Below are 21452 nucleotides of genomic sequence, written 5' to 3'. Positions count from 1 at the left end.
TCTCCAATTTCAATGGATTATGGTAAAACCAAAGAATTTCATTTTTCTTATCTCAATTTTAATTAAGATTTTTCGGTTGAGATAAAGCTTAGGTTTTACTTTTTCCCAGATTATGACGCAAATATCCTCAATTTATGTAATTCTATCTTGCGGGTCTGTAATAGAAAATGAATTCTAAGGTGGGGTGCGAGGGTGGGACAAACATGGGACTGGATGTCAATGAGGACAAAAGGAAGGTCTTGATGGTTGCTAAGCCAGAAAGAAGTAAGGAATAAGTTAGAAGTCAATTTATCAACGACAATAGACGCTTAGAAATGATGCAAGAATTTAAGAACCTTGAATCATTCAATAACATTTTAGCGGATATACAGCATACCCAAACAGACAAAGAGCATGAGTATGACCACAAAATTGACCATGCTCTATGATAATGACTGAATATTCTCATGACAACGACCATTTAGCCTGACAGAGATGGAAATTCAATGAAAAGTCAATTCTTTCGGCATTTAGAGCTTTCTACAGTTTGATGGATCTACTAGCATCTCTCAACAGATTTGTAGCCTGTCAAGAGAAATCAAGGTTATGTTGTATAAGCCCAAATAGTGCAAATTGGTTATTCTATCGAATATCTAGTCTTAGATGAACGTGACTCTGATTTGATGCAATATTTTGGTTTAAATCTAGCACCATGCAGGGGTTACTGTGGAGTGGAGTCAGATTTTTGGTAGATTAAGCGATCCAAATTGACATAGATGTATTTAGATGCTCTATGGATGACCTACAATATGAAGCAGCTTTTTCAGTCACTGTGGATGGCAAGAGATCTGGCAGATGACCACAAGACATTTTGACACTTCAATTTTGAACTGTTTGTTCTTGATTATTTATCTAAAAAGTTAATGTTCATTGTTTTAGGCACACCAAAATCTACACACCAATTTTTCTCTGTTCGCCATTTTATCCCCATCCTGTCTACATCCTATTTGACCCTATTTCCATCCCCTCTTCTCCTAAAAGCGTTTCTTATTAACTGAACAACCCCATTTAAGTTTGAATTTTCGTAAAAATCTTAAAATGCAACGAAAAATTTTCAAGCCACACAGAAAAATTGAGAATGAAACAATCTGTGACTGTACACTGTGTGTACCCTGAGTCATAAAAGGCTTTTCCCTCATTCTACTCTATATATTCATTGTTTTAAGTTGTTATTGCATCAATTTTATCGACACTTTTTGCAAATCTTTTTAATTGTTGTAAAAAGATAAAAAAAAAAGTTTTTTTCAATTAAAATTCCTCTATTTATTAAATATAAAATTTATATAAATTTAACACAGATGCAAATTTGCCTGCCTGCCGATAAGATATTGTCGCGTATCCAACACAACGGAATTCCCTTGATATCGGCATGATTTCACCTCCACTATCTTGTCAGTGTCCGCGTGATTACAATCTTTGACTTATTTTTTTATTCCTATACACAGTTGTTTATTTACTCGGTGAAAATCACTCAGCCTTATCAATTGTGTTGAAAATGTCGAACCGAACGGAACAGTGAAGAAATTTGTAAAAAAAAATAATTATTGTTTTCTTTTTTATTGAAGATTTAAAAATTGTTCTTTTAATTATTTGAGTTTTTAATAAATGATTTGAATTAAAATTGAATTAAAATCGAATTAAAATTGGATAAAATTTGAATTTATAAATTGTTAAAAAAGTTGAAATTTGAAGTGGAATTCTAAAAAGTTTTATTTAAAAAAATTAGATTTCTTTTATTAAAATAGAAAAAAATAAACAAATTATTGCTTCTAAAATTGTTAAAAATTGAATTTGAAATTGATAAACAAATTTAAAAACTCTTTTAAAATCTTGTAAAATTGAAAAATTCTTAAAAGGTTTTTAAAATTGCAAATTAAAAAACATTTCAAAAGTTTAAAATTTTAAATTTGAAAAATATTTTGAAAATTCTTTAGAAAAGAACTTTTAAAATTCTTAAAAAATTTGTAAATCATTTTAAAAGTTTTAAAAACATTTGAAAAATTTGTAAAAAACCCGAGAAAAATTTAGAAACTTAAAAAAAGGATTTAAAAGATTTTTAAAACGTTTAAAAAAAATTTCAAAACTTTAAAAAAATTTGAATAAAAAAATTCAATTCTTTAAAATTTTAAAAAATCCAACCAAAATTTTAAAATTTCTAAAAATTCAAATTTAAAATTCAAAAATCTAAATAAAACATTTAAATTTAATTCAAATTCCAAGATTTCCCAAATCTTAGCAAACATTCAATCCTACAGTTAGTTATCAATCTTCAAATTAAAATAAATGTTAAAAAAATTCACAATTAGTCAAAAATTCAAAAAGCCTGCCAACAACATAAGATATTGGTGCAGTAATAAACTCTTAACGATATTTCACAAAACTTATAAAAAAAATTTAAATTAAAATTTCAAATTAATTGACAACTCAATGTAGATTTAAAAATTAGTAATTTAAAATTGTTAAAAAATTGTTAAAAAATTCTTAAAAATTTAAAAATTAAGTTTAAAAATATTTAAAAATTTAAATTAAATTTCACAAAGTTCAATCGCAATTTCGACAAAAAAATTTCAATTTTCAAACACAATTCAAATTTAAAAAATCCGTTAAAATTTAAAAATCGGTTAAAAGTTCAAGTTTGTGCCTCAATTTGTGATAATCTTCAGTCATAAAACTACCTTAAAAAAAAATACATAAAATAATAATCTAATCAAAAATGAAAATCAAACTACTCAACTTATCGCTGATATTTATAATTTTATCACTAAGTCACACAGCACACACCCATGGTGAGTATCTTTCATCATATCACATGTCTTACTTCTTATTCTATATTTTTTTGTGTCTGATTTTCTGATTTAGATTAAGAAATAATTTAATTTTAATCTGAATTAAATTTTAATTGAGTTTTTTATCATTTTTGTGATTTTTTGTGTGACTCGATAAGGCACAAATGTATTGAATTGAACCCTTTAAGGAGTCATTATGAGGACAAAGATCGATACACTTACAATGTTGCAAACAATGTGCAGCAAAACTTGCAACTTTGTTGTGTCGTTAATTAATTGGGGATTTGATAAAAAAAAATGTTGGGGAAGTACAGGGGGAGGATTAGGGGGTAGCTTAAGTGGATTAAGAAGCCTTGAATAGGTTAACTCGGATAATCGATTCTAAATCAGACTACAGACTGCCTTGACTTTGGGTTGGTGGAGGATTAGGTGTGAATCTGGCGAGTTATTGACGATTCTGATGAAATTCAGTGTCAATGTCTTGGAATCTGGCATAAAATCAGAGTTATACTAGTCTGCAACCATGCCAGAGTCATACCAAACAGGTATCATGTGTAAGGCATTGACACTCTTCATCTGAATCGTCAATGCTTTGCTAGATTCAAACCTAATCTGACTTCAACCTAAAGTCAAGGCAGGAGTGTCTGATTTAGAATCGATTAACCGATTTATCCTATTCAAGGCTTCCGGATGAAACGTGTGTCAATGACTTGATCATACCAGAGTCAAACTGAGCAGACCAGGGTCAAGTTAACCTGGAGTCGAATTTTTGATCGATTGCTCGATTTGTGCAATCCTGAGAAGACACAAATGACATTGAATTATGTTAATCGGTTAATCGACTGCATGACTGAATGTCTTATCTGTAATTATTTAGAAATTTGTTTTTCATGTCTATAGCTGACTTTACTTCCTGTTGTCATGGAATTAATATTGAGTAAAGTGTTTTTGTAGTAAAAACAAATTACCCTCTGGATTATCCAATCAGCAAACGAGTCAAAAATAACTTAAAATCCAGTCCCAGATCGAGTTGACACTGACATCAGGCTTGATTCTCTTCAGCAGTTCTTTCCTGGGCTAGATATTCGGTTATTTCTTCAGCATTTACTTTTCGGTTTAATTAATATACAGAGTGAGATTTTGGATCCTTTTTTGATGTTTTCAAGCACTACACTATAATTAATATATGACAAAACTTAAGATCATACAAAAATGGTTGATATCCACGTTATAAGAGCATTAGATCCAAAAAAGGACAAGAGAAGAATTTCTATTTTTCAATCCAGAAACATAGATCGCAGGATCGCTATTTCAATATTAAGAAACCGAAATGAAAGTTCTAGAAACATGATCATGACTTCTCAGTCTCATTCTTGAGTTTTGCCTAAACCGAGGCATCGTAGAATTTCCTTACATTATCAGAATCGGTCTAGAAAATTCGATTCTATCCATTTTGTGTAAACAGCTTCATTCTGAGTTTAAGATGATTTAGCATTTGTCCGAACAGAACAAAAACATTCACATCCAATCGGCCTCAGGCATGTGTGACTCCGATTTAGTGCCTTCTTCAGTTTGAATACAGATCAGGGTCACACCCGCCTGGTGTCTGATTTTGCATCAATCAACCGACATGTGCTATACTCAGTGGAATTCAATTGTATCAATAAATATCAAGTGCTTATTGCAATTCCAAAAATTCAGTCTCAATTCAAGTGCTTAATAATCAAATTTTCCATCTTTCTTTGAAATCCAGTCAATAAATGCAGTACTTAACTAGACAATTTTAGCTCATCCATAAACAAATTTATCAAAAATTTCACTAGAAATTTTCATAAAATTACTTCCAAGTAGTCATCCATAAATCCCCTCAGATTAATTAACAAGACACAAAGTTTTGTGGCTGCATTTAAATGACAAAACGACACTTGAGTGCTGTCTTGTTGTTGTCACACTTTCCAGTTATCTATTAAGTCGTTATCGGCATGGATTTTGCAAAATACAAAAAAAAAATTCACTGACTAAGCATTGAAATGTCAAGTCATTGATCTGATTATTGATATTTAATTAAATTGATAATGGATTCGAGTGCCTGAATTGGATTATTTGTTGTATTATGGTCAATGTTGGGGATTGGAGGGTCAGGAATGGGGGTTGTGGGGTTTTATGGGGTCTTGTGGTCTCAGCTCGGTCTCTGACTTCGGTTCTTATGTCTCTGACTTGGTTCCATTGTCTCTGACTCTGTTCCCTTGTCTCTGACTCTGTTCCCATGTCTCTGACTCGGTTCCTCGTCTCTGACTCGGTTCCGTTGTCTCTGACTCGGTTCCGTTGTCTCTGACTCGGTTCCGTTGTCTCTGACTCGGTTCCGTTGTCTGTGACTCGGTTCCGTTGTCTGTGACTCGGTTCCGTTGTCTCTGACTTGGTTCCCTTGTCTCTGACTCGGTTCCGTTGTCTCTGACTCGGTTCCGTTGTCTCTGACTCGGTTCCGTTGTCTGTGACTCGGTTCCGTTGTCTCTGACTCGGTTCCGTTGTCTCTGACTCGGTTCCGTTGTCTCTGACTTGGGTTCCTCGTCTCTGACTTTGGTTCTTTCGTCTCTGACTTTGGTTCCGTTGTCTCTGACTCGGTTCCGTTGTCTCTGACTTGGGTTCCTCGTCTCTGACTTGGGTTCCTCGTCTCTGACTTCGGTTCCGCTGCCTCTGACTTAGTTCCCTTGTCTCTGACTCGGTTCCCTTGTCTCTGACTTCGGTTCCATTGTCTCTGACTCTGTTCCCATGTCTCTGACTTGGTTCCCTTGTCTCTGACTCGGTTCCCTTGTCTCTGACTTGGTTCCCTTGTCTCTGACTCGGTTCCGTTGTCTCTGACTCGGTTCCCTTGTCTCTGACTCGGTTCCCTTGTCTCTGACTCGGTTCCCTTGTCTCTGACTTGGTTCCTTTGTCTCTGACTCGGTTCCGTTGTCTCTGACTCGGTTCCCTTGTCTCTGACTCGGTTCCGTTGTCTCTGACTCGGTTCCCTTGTCTCTGACTCGGTTCCCTTGTCTCTGACTCGGTTCCCTTGTCTCTGACTCGGTTCCCTTGTCTCTGACTCGGTTCCGTTGTCTCTGACTCGGTTCCCTTGTCTCTGACTCGGTTCCGTTGTCTCTGACTCGACTCCGTCGCTGTCGCAGCCTCGGTTACCTGTCTTGGTTCCCTGTCTCAGCTCCCAGTCTCGGTTCTATGACTCGGTTCCCTATCTCGGACTCATAGCCACCCTAACCCCTAATTTGGAACCAATTACCCAATTCATCCCATTAAAATCACTACCTTACCGTCCATTTTACCTCATTTTCTAACAATTTCTCATCCTTTACTTCCAGCCTCTCTTCATTCACACAACACAACCGACGATCACAAACTCTCATTACACGAGAGACTCGAAATACAAAAGAGCACCGTCCACTGGTATCCATATCAGAAGATATTCTACCTGGTAGACAACGAAGGTGCTCTTGTGGAACTTGCAACATGCCCAAAACGACCACCGGCAATTGAAGAATTTCCCGACGGATTTTGGACGCGTAAGTTGAAAAAATTTTGTATTTTTTAAGGCATTCTTAATAAATTCCCACAATTTTTTAGGTCAGCAGCGTCTATACGGTCTGTTTCTCATTCACATCCTCGCCGCCATCTACTGCTTCATTGTCATTGCATTTATTTGTGATAAATATTTTCTACCGACAATCGAACGAATTTGTACAGTTCTTGACATATCTCAAGATGTTGCAGCAACAACATTTATGGCAACGGCAACAACAATACCCGAGTTTTTTACAAATACAATCTCTACTTTTATTGCTGAGAGTGATATGGGGTAAGTTAACAGTTTTATGGGAGGATAGCTTAGGGTAGGGGCTGGATTGGGTGTTTCTGGGATGAGGTTTGATGATGGTTGGTGCAGGATACCTACTAGAGGATCTAGAGAGGCTTCATACTCGTCACCCACCAGACTTTCTGATGCTTTGTCACTGACTTGACCCCGGACAGACACCCAAGACCCCAGGCAGGAGCTCTGCTAGGTTTTCATACACTAGATTCGATTCTGAATGGTGTATGGTGTTACTAGAGTATCCAGAGGTGCTCTAAACTCATCTCCCGCTCCACCTTTTGATGTATTGTCACCAGATTGACATTAGGAGACCCTCAAGACCCCAGAAAGTGGTTTTGGATCTTCATAAATGTGGTTTGATTCTGTACGGTGCAAAATACCTACCAGGGCATCTAGGAGCGCTCTACACTCATCTTCCGGCCCATCCTCTAATGCTTTGTCGCTATGTTGGCACCGGATGTACCTTTAAGACCCCCTTCTCCGTAATATGACTCTGATGTGCCTTAATGACTGCATTTTTGACACAACAATACGAGATTACAACAATGTGACACTCAGGAGCATTCATCATGTTGGGTTGTTACATCTACTAGAGCTGTAGCTACCCCGAACCCCCTCAGAATACCCTCCTAATGTCTACTATCCAGAACACATCACCAACCACTGCCTATTAAACCTTAACCACCCATTAAATGCTAATAACATTCAATTCTTCTTATCTCATTTCAGTCTAAGTGCCATTATCGGCAGTATGCTCTTCAACACACTCGGCGTTGCTGCCTGTGCCTCACTATTTATCAAAAAGCCAATTCAAATTGACTGGTGGCCAATAACACGTGATTCAACACTTTTATGCGTACATTTAAGTGTCTTGATAACATTTGCATGGGACGGTGCCATAATGTGGTATGAATCTGTCATTTTAGTCAGCATGCTTGTCTTCTATTGGATATTAATGTTTCAAAATAAGAAATTAGTACGTGGTGTCAAGTATGTCGTTGAGGAACGACTTCTTTGGTGTCAGAGAATCAAGAACTACGACATTGCAAATCAACGACCAAAAACGGAAGCTGAAATTAATGGAACGGAAGTTGAGGTCGCAAAACCAAGTGGAATTGACAATCCAGTCTTTGTTGTGTCCAAAGCCAGCATTGACTATTCATCGACGCAAGGTAAACGCCGTCAATCGACAGATTTAGCTGAAATTTATGGCGAAGTTAATCATCCAGCTGTCCATAAAGGTCGTCGACTGTCAACCGACTTGGCTGAGATATATGCGGAACCAGAGGAAGAGGAATTCACTTTATGGGAGATCCCTAAAAATGTGACATTATTTGAAAAGTGTTGGTACTTCTTCACATGGCCAGTTCGGTTCCTATTGCACTACACAATCCCAGATCCAATGAAACATAAAAAGTTATATCCACTATCATTTATCATGTGCATTGTATGGATTGCTGGCATGAGTTGGATTGTCTTTTGGATGGTCGTGATTTTAGGGGATACCTTCCGTATTCCAGACCCAATAATGGGTATGACGTTCCTTGCATTTGGTGGCTGTATGCCTGAAGCTATATCAGCTGTAATTGTTGCAAGGAAAGGATCAGGACAAATGGGTGTTAGTAATGCACTTGGTGCTAATTGTTTGGCTGTTGTATTTAGTCTTGGATTTCCATGGTTTATAAGGACAATGGTTGATGGTATTGTTGTTGGATGGGATAATTCTTATATCCGAATTTACTCGTATGGCGTTGAATTTACACTTATTGCCATTATATTTGCTGTCTGTTTACTTTATGCTGTTATTGCTGCTGCTGGATATAAATTAAGAAAAACTGTTGGTGCTATATTATTTGTTTTATATCTTGGATTTGCGGCATTTGCTATATTAGTCGAACTTGATATTCTATTTCCGAGAAGTTGTTAATGGAACTTATTAATGGTAATAAAAAATTAATTTAATTTTAATTATATATGTGTAAATAAAAATGATTAGATTAATAAATTAAAAGATAAATTGGGTTTTTTATTGTTGTTGCTTTAGCAGAGTTTGAAGGACTGACTTCTGGAGTCTACTGGAATCCAGGAACTCCGGGACTTTAATCAAAAAGTACAAAATGGACCAACTAAGTTTGACTTTAAAATCAAGTCCTGGAAAGTGTATATTGACGTATTTTTAATTTATTTCAGGATAAGCCACAAGGAACTCACACTTTCTTCCCTTACATAAATTTTTGTCTCACGAAATCCTAAAGCAAAGACCAAAACAAGAGATTATTGATCCCTTAACCCTTTCCTTACCCCCCACGGAGCCGGTTTGGAAATTGGCAAACGGGAGCCAGCAATAGAACCAGCTTTAAGCGATATTTGAGAGAGATAATCGATCACAACTGATCTGTACGGTCGGCGAAGAGAGAAAGTAAGTAACAATGATGAATCGGTGGTACAGTAAAGTGGCATGATGGTACCGTACAGATGCGCCGGTTGTTCCATACAGATGATACCACTTTGCCATACCAGGTGTACCACTGTAAGGAATGAATCTAAAACTGACCGTTGAGTCCAAGAACCCTTTACTTACTTACTTACTTCGATGATCGTACAGATCAACTGCGATCCATGGTCTCCCTCAGATGTCGCCTAAAGCTTCTATTGCTGGCTAACGTTTGCCAATTTCAATACCAAATCCAAATAAAGTTAAACATTGATCCCAACATGTTTTTCACCAACATGATCGATGTAATGTGTCTGTAAATCTGAATTCTCAAGCTCTTTTACTTTACTTTCTCTCAAATCATAAAACAATTTGCTCAATTTTAAAGATGATCACTCAAGAATCGAGAGCGTAAAGCTTCAGTCGTGAATCGTTAAAGCTAGACAGTAGTCGCATAAAAATAATAATTTGTTGAATGGAAAAATAGGAGAGATTGAGGGAAAATTGAGGGAAAATTGAGGAAAATTGACAAAAATTTAAGAATTTCTGATATTAGGGTAGATTTTGGAGTATTTTAAGATGAAGATATGGACATTGTTGGTCATATTGACAACATGTGGAGTTTTAGACGCAAAAAAGGAGATTTTAATAGGTAAGTAAGAATCAGTGATGAATATTTGATGACAATCTTGACATTCATCACACAAAAGTCATTCATAAAGCACAAAATTGTCCTCAAAATCCCAAAATTCCACAAAAATCACTCAAAATCCCTCCAAAACCGACCAAATCATCCTCCAAATAATTCAAAATAAAGACGATGTAGACGAAAAAGATCATCAAATCGTCACTCACTACGCGTAGTCGCTTCATCACGCGACTCATTTTCTATTTATTTTCTTCATGATATTTTTGGAAAATCGAACATTTTTTCCTCCTCTAACGTCGCCGAACAGTAAAGAAGATTTACATTGGGTCAAGGGTTTCAAAGTCTTAATTTAAAATTTATTTTTAACTATTTTTACTTTCAATGTGTGGCTTTTTTTGAGGAATTTATGATTTATTTATAAGTTGATTAAATGTTGTGTTTATTGTGGATTTGTTGATGACTTTAGCCGGTGATGTCGTCATCTGTGGGGATTTATACTCATTTTTTGTATGAAAATTTACGACTTTTTAACTTATTTTAGGTGGAATATTTCATGGAGATGATGAATTATCACAGAAAGTATTCAGAACTACATTTGAGTCAATCAATAATATGCAGTACAAGTACAAGTTCACACCGCATGTGTTTAACATAACACGGACTGATTCATTGAAAGCTCAGGAAATTGGTGAGTAGACAAAAAAGCTAGACAGACCGAAAACAAATCAAAGACAAACCGAAGACAAACCGAAGACAAACCGAAGACAAACCAAAGACAAACCAAAGACAAACCAAAGACAAACCAAAGACAAACCAAAGACAAACCAAAGACAAACCAAAGACAAACCAAAGACAAACCAAAGACAAACCGAAGACAGAGCAAAGACAAACTGAAGACAAACCAAAGACAGACCGAAGACAAACCGAAGACAAACCGAAGACAAACCAAAGACAAACCAAAGACAAACCAAAGACAAACCAAAGACAAACCAAAGACAAACCAAAGACAAACCAAAGACAAACCCAAGACAATCCGAAGATAATCCAAAGATAAACCGAAGACAATCCGAAGACAAACCAAAGACAAACCGAAGACAAACCGAAGACAAACCAAAGACAACCCGAAGACAACCCGAAGACAACCCGAAGACAAACCGAAGACAGACCGAAGACTAATCGAAGACAAACCGAAGACAAACCAAAGACAAACCAAAGACAATCCGAAGACAAACCGAAGACAGAACAACACAGACTAATACAAACTAAGACAATGAAGAACTAACTAATCTATCCCTAATTCCTTTCAGTATGCAACCTATCAAAAAAGGGAGTCATGGCAATTTTCGGCCCAAATTCAGTTGAAACATCCGGAATCGTCTCATCGCTAGCCGAGAAACTTGAAATACCCCACTTAATCTACCACTGGAAGACTAAACCCCTCCAACGAGTTGACTACATCGACCCCAAAATGACCCTCAATTTCTATCCAGACTCAGATGCAATTGCAAAGACATTAGCTGGAATTCTCATCGATTACACATGGAAAAGTTACACAATAATTTATGAAAATGAGGAAAATCTGTTGAGACTGAAGGACATCCTGCAAGTTCATCAACCAAATGGCGACAATCTAGTCACAATGATGAAATTAGAGGACGACAACTACGCAATTTTAATGAAAAAAGTTAAATTTAGTCAAGTTAAGAATGTCATTTTGGACATTGATGTTGACAAGATTCTTCCACTTTTTGAGGCTGCAAAGCTTGTTGGAATGACTGGAGATTATCATCGATATTTCTTAACAAATCTTGACACTGCGACATTGAACTTTAAGGACATAACTGAATCATTGGTTAATATAACGACAATAAGGTTGAGTAATGTGTCGAGTGGATTTATGGACGATGCATTGAGGAATATTAATGGATATGGTGAGTATGGATGGGGAGTTGTTGGGTTTGGAGGGGTTAAAGGGTGTTGATAAATGAGAGGATGGTTGAACCCCAAATCCCATTTACCTCCTATTTGGAATATGGACCTGTATAGGGTTCAATAGGGTCATTAGCTCAGCATGCTCCAGAATGTGGCCGTCTCAAATCCGAGTTTTTCGACATTCGATTGTCGAATTCACATTTCGAACTCAACTTATTTTAAAATACAAATTTCCGTTACGATTACAAAATAAAAGTAAAGGTCAAAAAAAATTTGAATATTGGAAAAATTTAACGGTCGTTTTTGAAAAAGCCAAACTCTGACATGCTCTTTGTCTGTTAGGTCTAGTGGTGTATCCAACTTTACTACAATTTTCCCCTTAATTTTTCCAGGTGAGAACACCATCGAAGCCACAAAAGTACCCCTCGAGTCAGCCCTCGTTCACGACGCCATCCACTTCTTCGTCAACGCCCTTGACTTTTACGTTGAAAATCCCAAAAATGCCAAAATGAAGGCCAAAAGCTGCACAGACGTTCAAGACACAAGTGGACGTACTCAACAGCAGTCATTTGGATATGGATTAATGGAGTTCATGCGTGCCAGAGAATATACAGGAATTACAGGACAAATTGAATTTTTTAAAGGAAATATCACCGAAAAGCGAGGATCGCGTACGGAGATTAAGCTTGATGTGCTGGAATTCTCAAGAGATTCATCAAATTTCAATAAAATTGCGCACTTTGACTCGACCAACGGAATGATTTTTGACTTTTCGGAGAGTGAAAATGACGATAAAATAATTGCAGCCATTCAGAACAAGACGTTCATCATAACTACCCGTGCGGAAGCGCCATTCCTGTTCCACAATACAGTCGACAAGGACGGCATGCCACTTGAAGGAAATGCACAATTTTCAGGATATGCTGTCGACTTAATCAAGAGAATTCAAGGAAATTTGCACTTTAAGTACGTCTTTCAGCTTGTCGATGACGGAAAAAATGGAAATTTTGATGCTGCAAAAGGTGAATGGAATGGATTAATTGGTGAGATTCTCAAGGGTCGTGCAGACCTGGCAATTGCTGACATAACAATCACATGTGATCGTAAAAAAGTCGTCGACTTTACAACGCCGTTCATGAATCTCGGAATCAGCATCCTGTACACTAAGCCTAAGCCAAAAGAAAAGAATCTTTTCTCGTTTTTTGATCCATTTACGACAGATGTGTGGATTTATACTGGACTTGTGTACATTTTTATATCTGTTTTGGTGTTTGTGTTGTCGAGAGTTAATAATGATGATTGGGAGTCGTCACATCCATGCAATCAGGATCCGGATGAGGTTGAGAGTATTTGGAATATATTGAATTGTGTGTGGCTGATGATGGGCAGTATTATGGGACAGGGATCTGATATTTTACCCAAGTAAGTAACAAAAGATATGACAGCGACATGATAAAGCGACAAAACAGGGCGACATGACAGTTACATATCAGCAACATAACTGAGAGCCATGACAGAGCAACATGATTAAAAGACATGACAGAGCAACAAGACAGAGAGACATGACAGAGCGACATGGGAGCTACACGACAAGAACCTAACAGAGAAACTTGACAGAGCAACGTGACTGAGAGACATGACAAAGTGACATGACTGAGAGACATAACAAGCCAACATTACAGAGAGACATGACAGAGCAACATGACAAAGTGACATGACAGAGCAACATGACAAAGCGACAAGACACAGCAACATGACAGAGTGGCATGACAAAGTAACATGACAGAGCAACATGACAAAGAGACTTGACAGACAGACATGACAGATAGACATGACAAAGCAACATGACGGATTCACTACAGCAACATGACAGACACATTTAATTCATATCTTCCTCATTTCTCCTCCCCCAGAGGCTCATCTACCCGAATTGTCACTGGTCTATGGTGGTTCTTTGCCCTTATTATGCTTGCTTCTTACACCGCGAATCTTGCTGCCTTTTTAACATCCGATCGTTTGACGTCCTCAATCAATGGTGCTGAAGATCTTGCAAAACAAGTAAAAATCAAGTACGGAGCCTTAAAAGATGGATCAACAATGAGATTCTTCCAGTTCAGCAATTACAGTACTTACCAAAGGTATGAGCCATTCATTAAGTTCCTACAATTTTTCAATATTTTCGTAATATTCCAGAATGTGGGCAACAATGGAACGTAACGGCGATATCTTTAATCCAAAGTCCAACGACGAAGGTGTCAATAAGGTTGAAAAGGACAACGGAGATTATGCATTTATGATGGAATCAGTTCCAATGGAATATCAAACACAGAGAAAATGTACACTGATGCAGGTTGGAGAGTGGCTGGATAGTAAAGGATATGGAATTGCATTGCCGTTGGGTATGATTGATATTTTAGTGAATGATGAGCTGGTTTCATGGAACTGACAGGAGATTCTAGTGTAATTGAGCTGAATTTTGCTGAATTTGGCCGAATATTGCTGAATATTGCAAAATTGTCTGTCAATTTCATGATCCACAGCCACAAACAGCAGCTGTAGACTATTAAGGTGTCATTTTTGAATTTCCAAACAGAATCGCCGTACCGAAAGTTCTTCAGTACACAAATTTTGAAGCTTCAGGAAAGCGGAGTCTTGGCAAAATTAAAGGAAGATTGGTGGAAGGCACCAGCGGGCGAAGAATGTCCGCCAAGTGAAATGCCTCACGATGATCTTGATATTGGGTAAGTTGATGAAGCATTGCTGTCTAAACTATGAGCCATGGTACACATGCTATTAAACCACATGTCGTGTGTGGTTTTGGTTGTAGCTTGCTATTAATATGTGCAGTGGCTCATTACTGTTTCCTAACAGACAAAGAGACCGCTTTTTTGGTACTGCAGTGGTATTTCTGTTCCATGAAAGCATGCTCTTTGCCTGTTAGGCGTTTGGACAAGTAATATACATGCAGAATAAGAATACTCTATGACTGAATATTCTGCAAATTCTACTTAATCCTCAATTATATCTAATTCAATTCCATTTTTTCTTATTTTCAATAGAAATGTTGGTGGTGTCTTCTTACTTCTTCTTGGTGGCTGTCTAGTGGCTTTACTCATAGCAATCATTGAATTTTCCATGAACGTTCAGGAAGTTGCTATAAATGAGAAGGTAAATTTGCATGATTTACTGAGATTTTAATGCCCGGATAGCACTTGTCTGCTAATTGATCGAAAATCCAGCCTCAACCCAGCGTGACTCTGACTTGTTGCTGAATCCAGCACCATTCCTTGGTCACGCTTGCCTAGTGTCAAATTTTGGATCAAATAACCAACTCGTGCTATCCTGAATGTCTTCTAAAATCACCAATTCCTTAAATTAATCCCCTCAACTTCCCATTTACAGATTACCCACTGGAACGCCCTCAAATCTGAACTTGCATTTGCCTTCAACTTTAGAATCTTAACCAAACCAGTTCGATCAAATTCAACGGAAATAATAAGTCGTAAATCAACACCACCAAGATCAATGAAGTCACGATCACGCTTCGGTTCGGAGAAGAATCTTAAGATAAAGCCAAATAGAAGTGCCAGTCTTGACAGCAGAACGACTGAGCCAGCAAAGTCAAAGAGTCTGTTTGACTTGCATTTTACTAGTGAAAAGAAGGGAAAGATTAGTACACTTTTTTAGGAAATTTAGAATGGAAGTAATGTTTAGTGTATTTTATGGATGTCAGTGGTTGTTAAGCTATGGGATGTGGTACCTTTGATTCATGGATTTTTATTGTCTCGACTTACGCTGGCTCTATGACTGGCTTCCGTCTGCCTATTGCCAATAAAAAATGCATTACTGTCTCTATGGACAACTTCCTTGCAAACTATGTACCACGGCATATTTTAGGGTTCCAAAAAACTCATGAAAAATCAATAGAGATGGTAATGTACTTGGTATTAGTAATTGGCAAGCTTTTAAGGCAATAGAGCTTCAGAAGTAAACTAAGGGATTCCCTGGATCACAATTGATCTGTAGGTCAAGGCTTACCACCAAGATGTGCATTTTGTGGACAACACTGGTCTGTATTATCAACCCGAATAGCACAAATCGATTAGTCCAGGCCTTTTAACATTTTGTTGCTTTTTATGTACCAGTTGAGTTCGAAGATGATCCATTGCAATCCTTATCATAATTCTCCTGATTGTAGGGCTGCCACCCATCGGACAGGGTTGTATGGATAGGCTTTTATTCTATCAGTTCAAGAATATATCTCGGCATAGATCTTGGTTGCAGCGATGCATTTAGTGGTAACAGGGTTTACTCAACCCAAAAGTCCAGCCCCAAGCCAGCATGACTATGACTTGGACTTCCAGATTCTGTTATGCCGAGTCATGCCGGCTTCATGTTTTATTTTGGATCAATTAACCGACTTGTGCTGTTCGGGTTTGGTCACCGCTCAAGTACAACATGCTGCAAACCATATAGCCAGCTTGAGAATCGAGCATCTAGCTTAAGAACCACTGACTCCAGATGATCTGTATTAATTTTAGAATAAAATTCAAAATTTTTTTAGTAGAAAATTTGACTTTTTCAGGGAGTTTATAGCTGCATTTTGAGTTAATTTAATAAAATTATTTTAGTACAAATTTACTTAAATTCCATTTGTTGCTTCAAGTCACACTAAATCATGTCCAATAGCTTCAAAACTCTACAAAACACTCACAACTTAATCATTATAATTTAAATTCTCATAAATAGCAATTTTGGTACCCTAAAATTACAATTGTGACAATTTTGGTGCCGCCCATCAGTCCATGACTTTCAAATTCCAATTTCTCATTCTACTTCCAATAATCAGCATAAAAAGATGCAGAAAAAAGCAATTTTTGTCATAATTTCCCTAATTTTGTGCATTAAACTCTCAAATTCAGTTCCAAATCCCTCAAAATCCCCCAAAAAATCAACATCAATTTCCGACCTCGATCGTCAGCGATTCCAGTCATGGAAGCAAAAGCACAAGAAAAGCTATCAATCTACAGCAGATGAAGACAAGGCACTGTCCACATTGGTCAAGAACATGCGAGAAATTGAGGCTCACAACGTCCTCTACGCGGCCGGCAAGACGACATACACGCGGGCACTTTGGGAGCAGTCAGACTTAAGTTTCGAAGAGAAGCAGCAGTTCCTGAGTGGATTAAAGGAACTTGAATCCAAAAATGACACAATTTTACGTTTTGTTAGAGCTGCAAAGCTTAAAGCATCACCACCGGAACTAAACTTAGTCAAAGCTGGTCTTGTAAATCCGATTCAGGACCAAAAGAAGTGCGGAAGTTGTTGGACATATGCAGCAGCTGGTGTCGCTGAAGGTGTGCTGCTCAGAAAAGGCATCAAGACACGACTTTCGGAACAAAATTTAGTTGACTGCAGTAAAAATGGCGGTAATTCAGGCTGTAATGGCGGTGATGCTTATTATGCCTTAAAATACATAGCAAGTAGTGGAATAGCTGCATATGATGACTATCCGTACACAGCAAGGTCGGGGAAATGTCGAGCTTCATCTGTCCAAAAGGTTCCACTAAAATTAGGTTCCATTAAGTACGAAAGGCTACGCGGAAATGAGAACCGATTGAAGGACATTGTGGCTAATTATGGACCTGTGGCTGTTGCTATACGTGCTGCTGATAGCTTCATGAATTATGAATCTGGTGTTTATAATAATCCAAAATGTTCAAGGAACTTAGATCATGCTGTGCTGTTGGTTGGATATGGACATGATAATAAGACTAATTTGGACTATTGGTTGGTGAAGAATTCATGGGTAAGGCCGGAAAAATCGGGAAATTTTGTCAAATTTTGTCAAGATTGACGATTGAGGGAATTGACTTAGTTCATTTGAGTGGTGTGGAAATGATCAATCCAAGATCCTTACCTTATAATTGACTTAATGTCTATACTGATTTCATTCCATTTTAGGGCACAACTTGGGGTGAGGATGGATACGTGCGTATGGCAAGAAATAAGGACAATCAATGTGGAATAGCTGTTGAGGTTGCTTATGTGATATAGCAGCTCATTGTGGATTAAGGCGCGGACAATTTGATCGAATTCCAGTATGGGGCTGTTCACTTGTTACGTACAGGGTCCCCCCTTGGATGAAAAGACCCCATAGATGCTAAAAAATATTCAAATTTTCTACATTTTTACTCTAAAATAAACTTTAAAAATTCCCATTAAAATCCCAATTTTTTTGGAACAACCCTGAATCTGAAACATCCAAAGTCACTTCCATTTTTTACCAAAAAATTCAGCAAAATTTACAGTAAAAAAAGCTAAAAATGACAAAAAAGATCAAAGCTTGCCGAAACCCGGGATTGAACCGGGGACCTTTAGATCTTCAGTCTAACGCTCTCCCAACTGAGCTATTTCGGCATGTTTGGTTGTGTTTTTATGTTCGGCTATTTGATGTCGTGATTATTGATTACAATTTGTGATTTCTTTTTACAGGTGCTTCTTCATTAGCTTTAGAATGCAGTTGATATATTTAAAAATAAAATTTATGTATGAATTGAGGAAGATTTAGATGATTTATGTGATGAATAGAAAGTAAATAAACATGAATATTGGAGCTTTTGCATGATAACAACTGATTTGTCCATATTACGTGTCTTTGACTGCATGTCATGACTAGAGAGTCTACAACTCAAGTGTATATCCAGACGAAGAGAATAAAGATGAAGAGAAGGTTGGTGTTACAGACCGTGTTACAGAGGTGGGTTACATACCCTTACTCTTATTGTCTTCATGTTATTTTGATTATTGACTTTACTAGAACTTAAGGTAGACTCAAGAGCTCTTTATGAGCACCGATGCAAAATGGTTGGAATTAGAAATTGACAGAAGTTATCTAAAGACAGATCCAGCTTTCGACAAACTCTAAATAAGAATATGAATCCTTTGTCAAGAAAGTAAGTAAGTATGGCTTTACGAGACCAAAAATCCCAGAAAATTACGGCAACGAGTTCATGTCTTGTGTGTATTTCCAGAATTTTTTCAAAATTTGACAGTTTTTGTAGATGTTATTAAAGTATAATTAATAAGGTATCAGACTGAAAATTTCAGTGGTGGGCAACCGTTTATCTTTCGCGGTACACCATAGAAGAAAACCTCTACCCCAAAACCGCAAGCGGCTTACGGTCTTGACATTTCCTTGGAATATAGTAATACTTTTTCAATAATTGTAATGTCTCTGTTGAGTAGTCAGTATTGTAGAAAACAACCCATACATCCTTACATACCTATTGTTCTAAAGATTCTCTCAAGTTTGATTAATATTCTATAAAAACAAAGAAATTGAGACAAAATTTTGAACATTTGAGATTAAATAATCAAATATACCAGTAATTCCAGTCAGTCATCAATTGGCATTGAGTATATTAATATATAAATTTCTGGATTTTGCAAATTAATTGAAATATAATACTTCATAAAAGCGTTTAGTAAGGTGAAAAGATAAGGATTTAATATTTAAATTAAATTGGATAGGAATTGAAATTAAAATTTGAAAATATTTTAAATAATTATTTCTTTAAATTTTTAAATAATTTTAGGTTTTTTTGAAAATTTATTTTTAGTTTTTAAAACAAATTTTAATTTATTTTGAAATAAAGTGTTTCTAAAAATTTAAAAAATCGAAAAAACTTTAAAAAAAGATGAAATTTATTTTAAAAATATTAGAAAATTTTAAAGTAAATTAAAAAATATTAAAACATTTAAAACAATTGCAAAAAAATTAAAAAATGAATTTAAAAAATTTAAAAAAAAGTTTTTTTTATTATTTTTTAAATTAAGTTTCACTATAAATATTGAGTAAATTTCAACAATTTTTAATAAATATAAAATTCTAATTTATTTCATTCTATATTTTAGACTGTGAATCATTAATCAATCACCCGATAAGCCAGCAGCGAAGTTGAATTAAATTCATCTCATTTATAATAATTATCAATTTTCATTTTCGTCTCTTGAGCAGTTCTAAGGAGAGCAATAATGACGGAGAAGTCATATAGCCGTGAGTAAATTAATTTTTTATATATTTTTGTTTCCTTGACCTTTGATAATGATTGACCCGATTCACGCTTTAGCTATGTATTGCAATAAACAGATGGTCACTTAGTGAAAGTTGTCTATAAATAAATGAAGGCACAGTGAGAGTTAGTGGGGTGTATAGGGTAGATAGGAAAGGAGGAGGAACAGGTAGGTAGGGGAGCAGGTCGATGGGAATAAAGGGGTATTCAGGAGGTCAACCGTCCTAATTTGGAAGGGAGCCTGGGTGGAAGATGAAGGTTACTTGGGATATACCCTACGTTACAAGGGAGTTACGCCTACGTAAAGGTTATGGATAAAGATTCCGGGGAAATTATTCTGGGGTGATAGTTACGAGGTAGTAACCCTGAGTTGAAGGTTACAGAGCAGCTATTCTGGGGTAAAGGTTGAAGCTGAGTTACCCCGATGTAATGGTTAAAGCGGAGTTACCTGGGGTTGAAGGTAAAAGGTGAGTTACCCAGGAGTGAAGAATATTGGGAAATTATCACGGGATGAAGGTTACAGAGAAGTTACTCCGGAATTGAAGGATACTAGTGTTATCCCGACTTGAAGGTTACCCCGGGGTGAAGATTACTTCTCTTCCTCCTCAATAGATCTTAACAGAACCTCCCTATCTCCATCCTATCCCTATCAACCCACAATCTAATCTGAATCATTCTTAATATTTCCAGTCGAGAGTCCATCATCATCATCCAACAAAAGCACATCTTGTTTCCTATTGGCTATTGTAGTCATCATCATCATCTTCACTGCCGTCTTTGTTGGATATTACTTTTTCCTGTATCCATACCAAGATGACTCTGATTTAGACGTTATATTTTCATATAATTACATTCCACCACCTATTAATGAAGATCCGACAACAACTACTGTAGATCCGACAAGTAAGACTACAAAGCCAACAACTACGACAGCATATCCATCATCTACAACTCCAGATCCATCAAAGTTTGATTATTTATATAATGATTATGTTGATTTCAGTAAAAAGCCAGCAATTGTCACAGAACCTGATGATAATGACGATACTGATGACTATTTTAATCATGACTATATAGGAATAGTCATGCAGGATACAACAACGGAATCAACATCAGATTCAGAATCTAAGGAACTCGAATATGGTGACTATTTTGAGATGTATAAGGAATCAAGTGGCGATGACGGCTACGAAGGTGAAAATACAAAATGTTCAAGGACATTTGACATGCCTGAGCATAAGAAGATCCTATGCTTAGTGGAATCGCCTGCAACACCAAAAGATGCTGCAAAATATTGTAAATCCAATGGTATGAAGTTCCTTAAAATAAGCAACGATAAAATGAAACAAAAAGTTTTTGAATTTACGACACAAATATTTGATGTTGGCTTTGGAACTGCGCTGTGGATTGACGGCAAGTGGAATGACGAGGAAATTAAATGGACATCATGGCATGATGACTCTAAAATTAAGGTTCATCCGGTATCACCTTTGTTGGGAGATTGTTCAAGGATTTATAGTCCTACTGACAGGAACTATGAAGTTTCAGCAGCTAGCTGTAGATCGGCTACTTACTTTTATTGTGAAAAATCGATGAAATAATAAAGAATTTTAATCTATTTGGCTTTTGGTGTATATATGGACAAGCAAGATCAATCAGCGCTCCATTTCCGCTCCTG

At 36.6% G+C, this 21452-nt stretch overlaps 4 protein-coding genes and 1 non-coding gene across 5 annotated transcripts; 4 read left to right on the top strand and 1 right to left on the bottom strand.

Annotated features, from left to right (window-relative positions):
• Nucleotides 1-2500: 2500 nt before the first annotated feature.
• On the top strand, nucleotides 2501-8678 carry LOC139099723 (sodium/potassium/calcium exchanger 5-like). The gene is made up of 4 exons (XM_070652230.1): nucleotides 2501-2825; nucleotides 6176-6376; nucleotides 6438-6669; nucleotides 7414-8678. Exons 1-4 carry the CDS (start codon nucleotides 2753-2755, stop codon nucleotides 8609-8611), a joined length of 1704 nt encoding a protein of 567 aa, XP_070508331.1. The 5' UTR covers nucleotides 2501-2752; the 3' UTR covers nucleotides 8612-8678.
• A 52-nt stretch (nucleotides 8679-8730) lies between these two features.
• LOC139099722 (glutamate receptor ionotropic, kainate 2-like) lies at nucleotides 8731-16340 on the top strand. The gene is made up of 10 exons (XM_070652229.1): nucleotides 8731-8814; nucleotides 8875-9770; nucleotides 10309-10455; nucleotides 11075-11698; nucleotides 12092-13121; nucleotides 13613-13837; nucleotides 13893-14098; nucleotides 14293-14440; nucleotides 14759-14867; nucleotides 15102-16340. The coding sequence occupies exons 2-10, from the start codon at nucleotides 9698-9700 to the stop codon at nucleotides 15384-15386; spliced, it is 2847 nt and encodes a 948-aa protein (XP_070508330.1). The 5' UTR covers nucleotides 8731-8814; nucleotides 8875-9697; the 3' UTR covers nucleotides 15387-16340.
• A 77-nt stretch (nucleotides 16341-16417) lies between these two features.
• LOC139099724 (cathepsin L-like peptidase) lies at nucleotides 16418-17847 on the top strand. Its single transcript, XM_070652231.1, has 2 exons — nucleotides 16418-17508; nucleotides 17664-17847. Exons 1-2 carry the CDS (start codon nucleotides 16558-16560, stop codon nucleotides 17754-17756), a joined length of 1044 nt encoding a protein of 347 aa, XP_070508332.1. The 5' UTR covers nucleotides 16418-16557; the 3' UTR covers nucleotides 17757-17847.
• A 199-nt stretch (nucleotides 17848-18046) lies between these two features.
• TRNAF-GAA (transfer RNA phenylalanine (anticodon GAA)) lies at nucleotides 18047-18119 on the bottom strand. The gene has a single exon. It is a non-coding gene; the product is annotated as a tRNA-Phe (tRNA).
• A 968-nt stretch (nucleotides 18120-19087) lies between these two features.
• Nucleotides 19088-21392, top strand: LOC139099840 (uncharacterized). The gene is made up of 3 exons (XM_070652384.1): nucleotides 19088-19191; nucleotides 19617-19758; nucleotides 20465-21392. The coding sequence occupies exons 2-3, from the start codon at nucleotides 19737-19739 to the stop codon at nucleotides 21373-21375; spliced, it is 933 nt and encodes a 310-aa protein (XP_070508485.1). The 5' UTR covers nucleotides 19088-19191; nucleotides 19617-19736; the 3' UTR covers nucleotides 21376-21392.
• The last annotated feature ends 60 nt before the right edge of the window (nucleotides 21393-21452 follow it).

This window comes from Chironomus tepperi, unplaced genomic scaffold (assembly GCF_022539635.2).
Source record: "Chironomus tepperi strain 1889 unplaced genomic scaffold, CSIRO-AGI_Ctep_v1 contig_486, whole genome shotgun sequence".
NCBI classification, from domain to species: Eukaryota; Metazoa; Arthropoda; class Insecta; order Diptera; family Chironomidae; genus Chironomus; species Chironomus tepperi.
Note: the sequence above shows the minus strand (reverse complement) of the source record. Positions and strands in the feature narration are given on the sequence as shown.

What these genes read in the sequence shown, in the direction of transcription:
- LOC139099723 (XM_070652230.1), top strand. Translation starts at nt 2,753, where the DNA reads ATGAAAATCAAACTACTCAACTTATCGCTGATATTTATAATTTTATCA. An exon ending in TCACACAGCACACACCCATG is followed by an intron (nt 2,826 to 6,175) that starts GTGAGTATCTTT and finishes CTTTACTTCCAG; the next exon opens with CCTCTCTTCATTCACACAAC. An exon ending in TCCCGACGGATTTTGGACGC is followed by an intron (nt 6,377 to 6,437) that starts GTAAGTTGAAAA and finishes ACAATTTTTTAG; the next exon opens with GTCAGCAGCGTCTATACGGT.
- LOC139099722 (XM_070652229.1), top strand. Translation starts at nt 9,698, where the DNA reads ATGAAGATATGGACATTGTTGGTCATATTGACAACATGTGGAGTTTTA. An exon ending in AAAAAAGGAGATTTTAATAG is followed by an intron (nt 9,771 to 10,308) that starts GTAAGTAAGAAT and finishes AACTTATTTTAG; the next exon opens with GTGGAATATTTCATGGAGAT. An exon ending in AATTACAGTACTTACCAAAG is followed by an intron (nt 13,838 to 13,892) that starts GTATGAGCCATT and finishes GTAATATTCCAG; the next exon opens with AATGTGGGCAACAATGGAAC.
- LOC139099724 (XM_070652231.1), top strand. Translation starts at nt 16,558, where the DNA reads ATGCAGAAAAAAGCAATTTTTGTCATAATTTCCCTAATTTTGTGCATT. An exon ending in GGTTGGTGAAGAATTCATGG is followed by an intron (nt 17,509 to 17,663) that starts GTAAGGCCGGAA and finishes ATTCCATTTTAG; the next exon opens with GGCACAACTTGGGGTGAGGA.
- LOC139099840 (XM_070652384.1), top strand. Translation starts at nt 19,737, where the DNA reads ATGACGGAGAAGTCATATAGCC. An exon ending in GACGGAGAAGTCATATAGCC is followed by an intron (nt 19,759 to 20,464) that starts GTGAGTAAATTA and finishes TAATATTTCCAG; the next exon opens with TCGAGAGTCCATCATCATCA.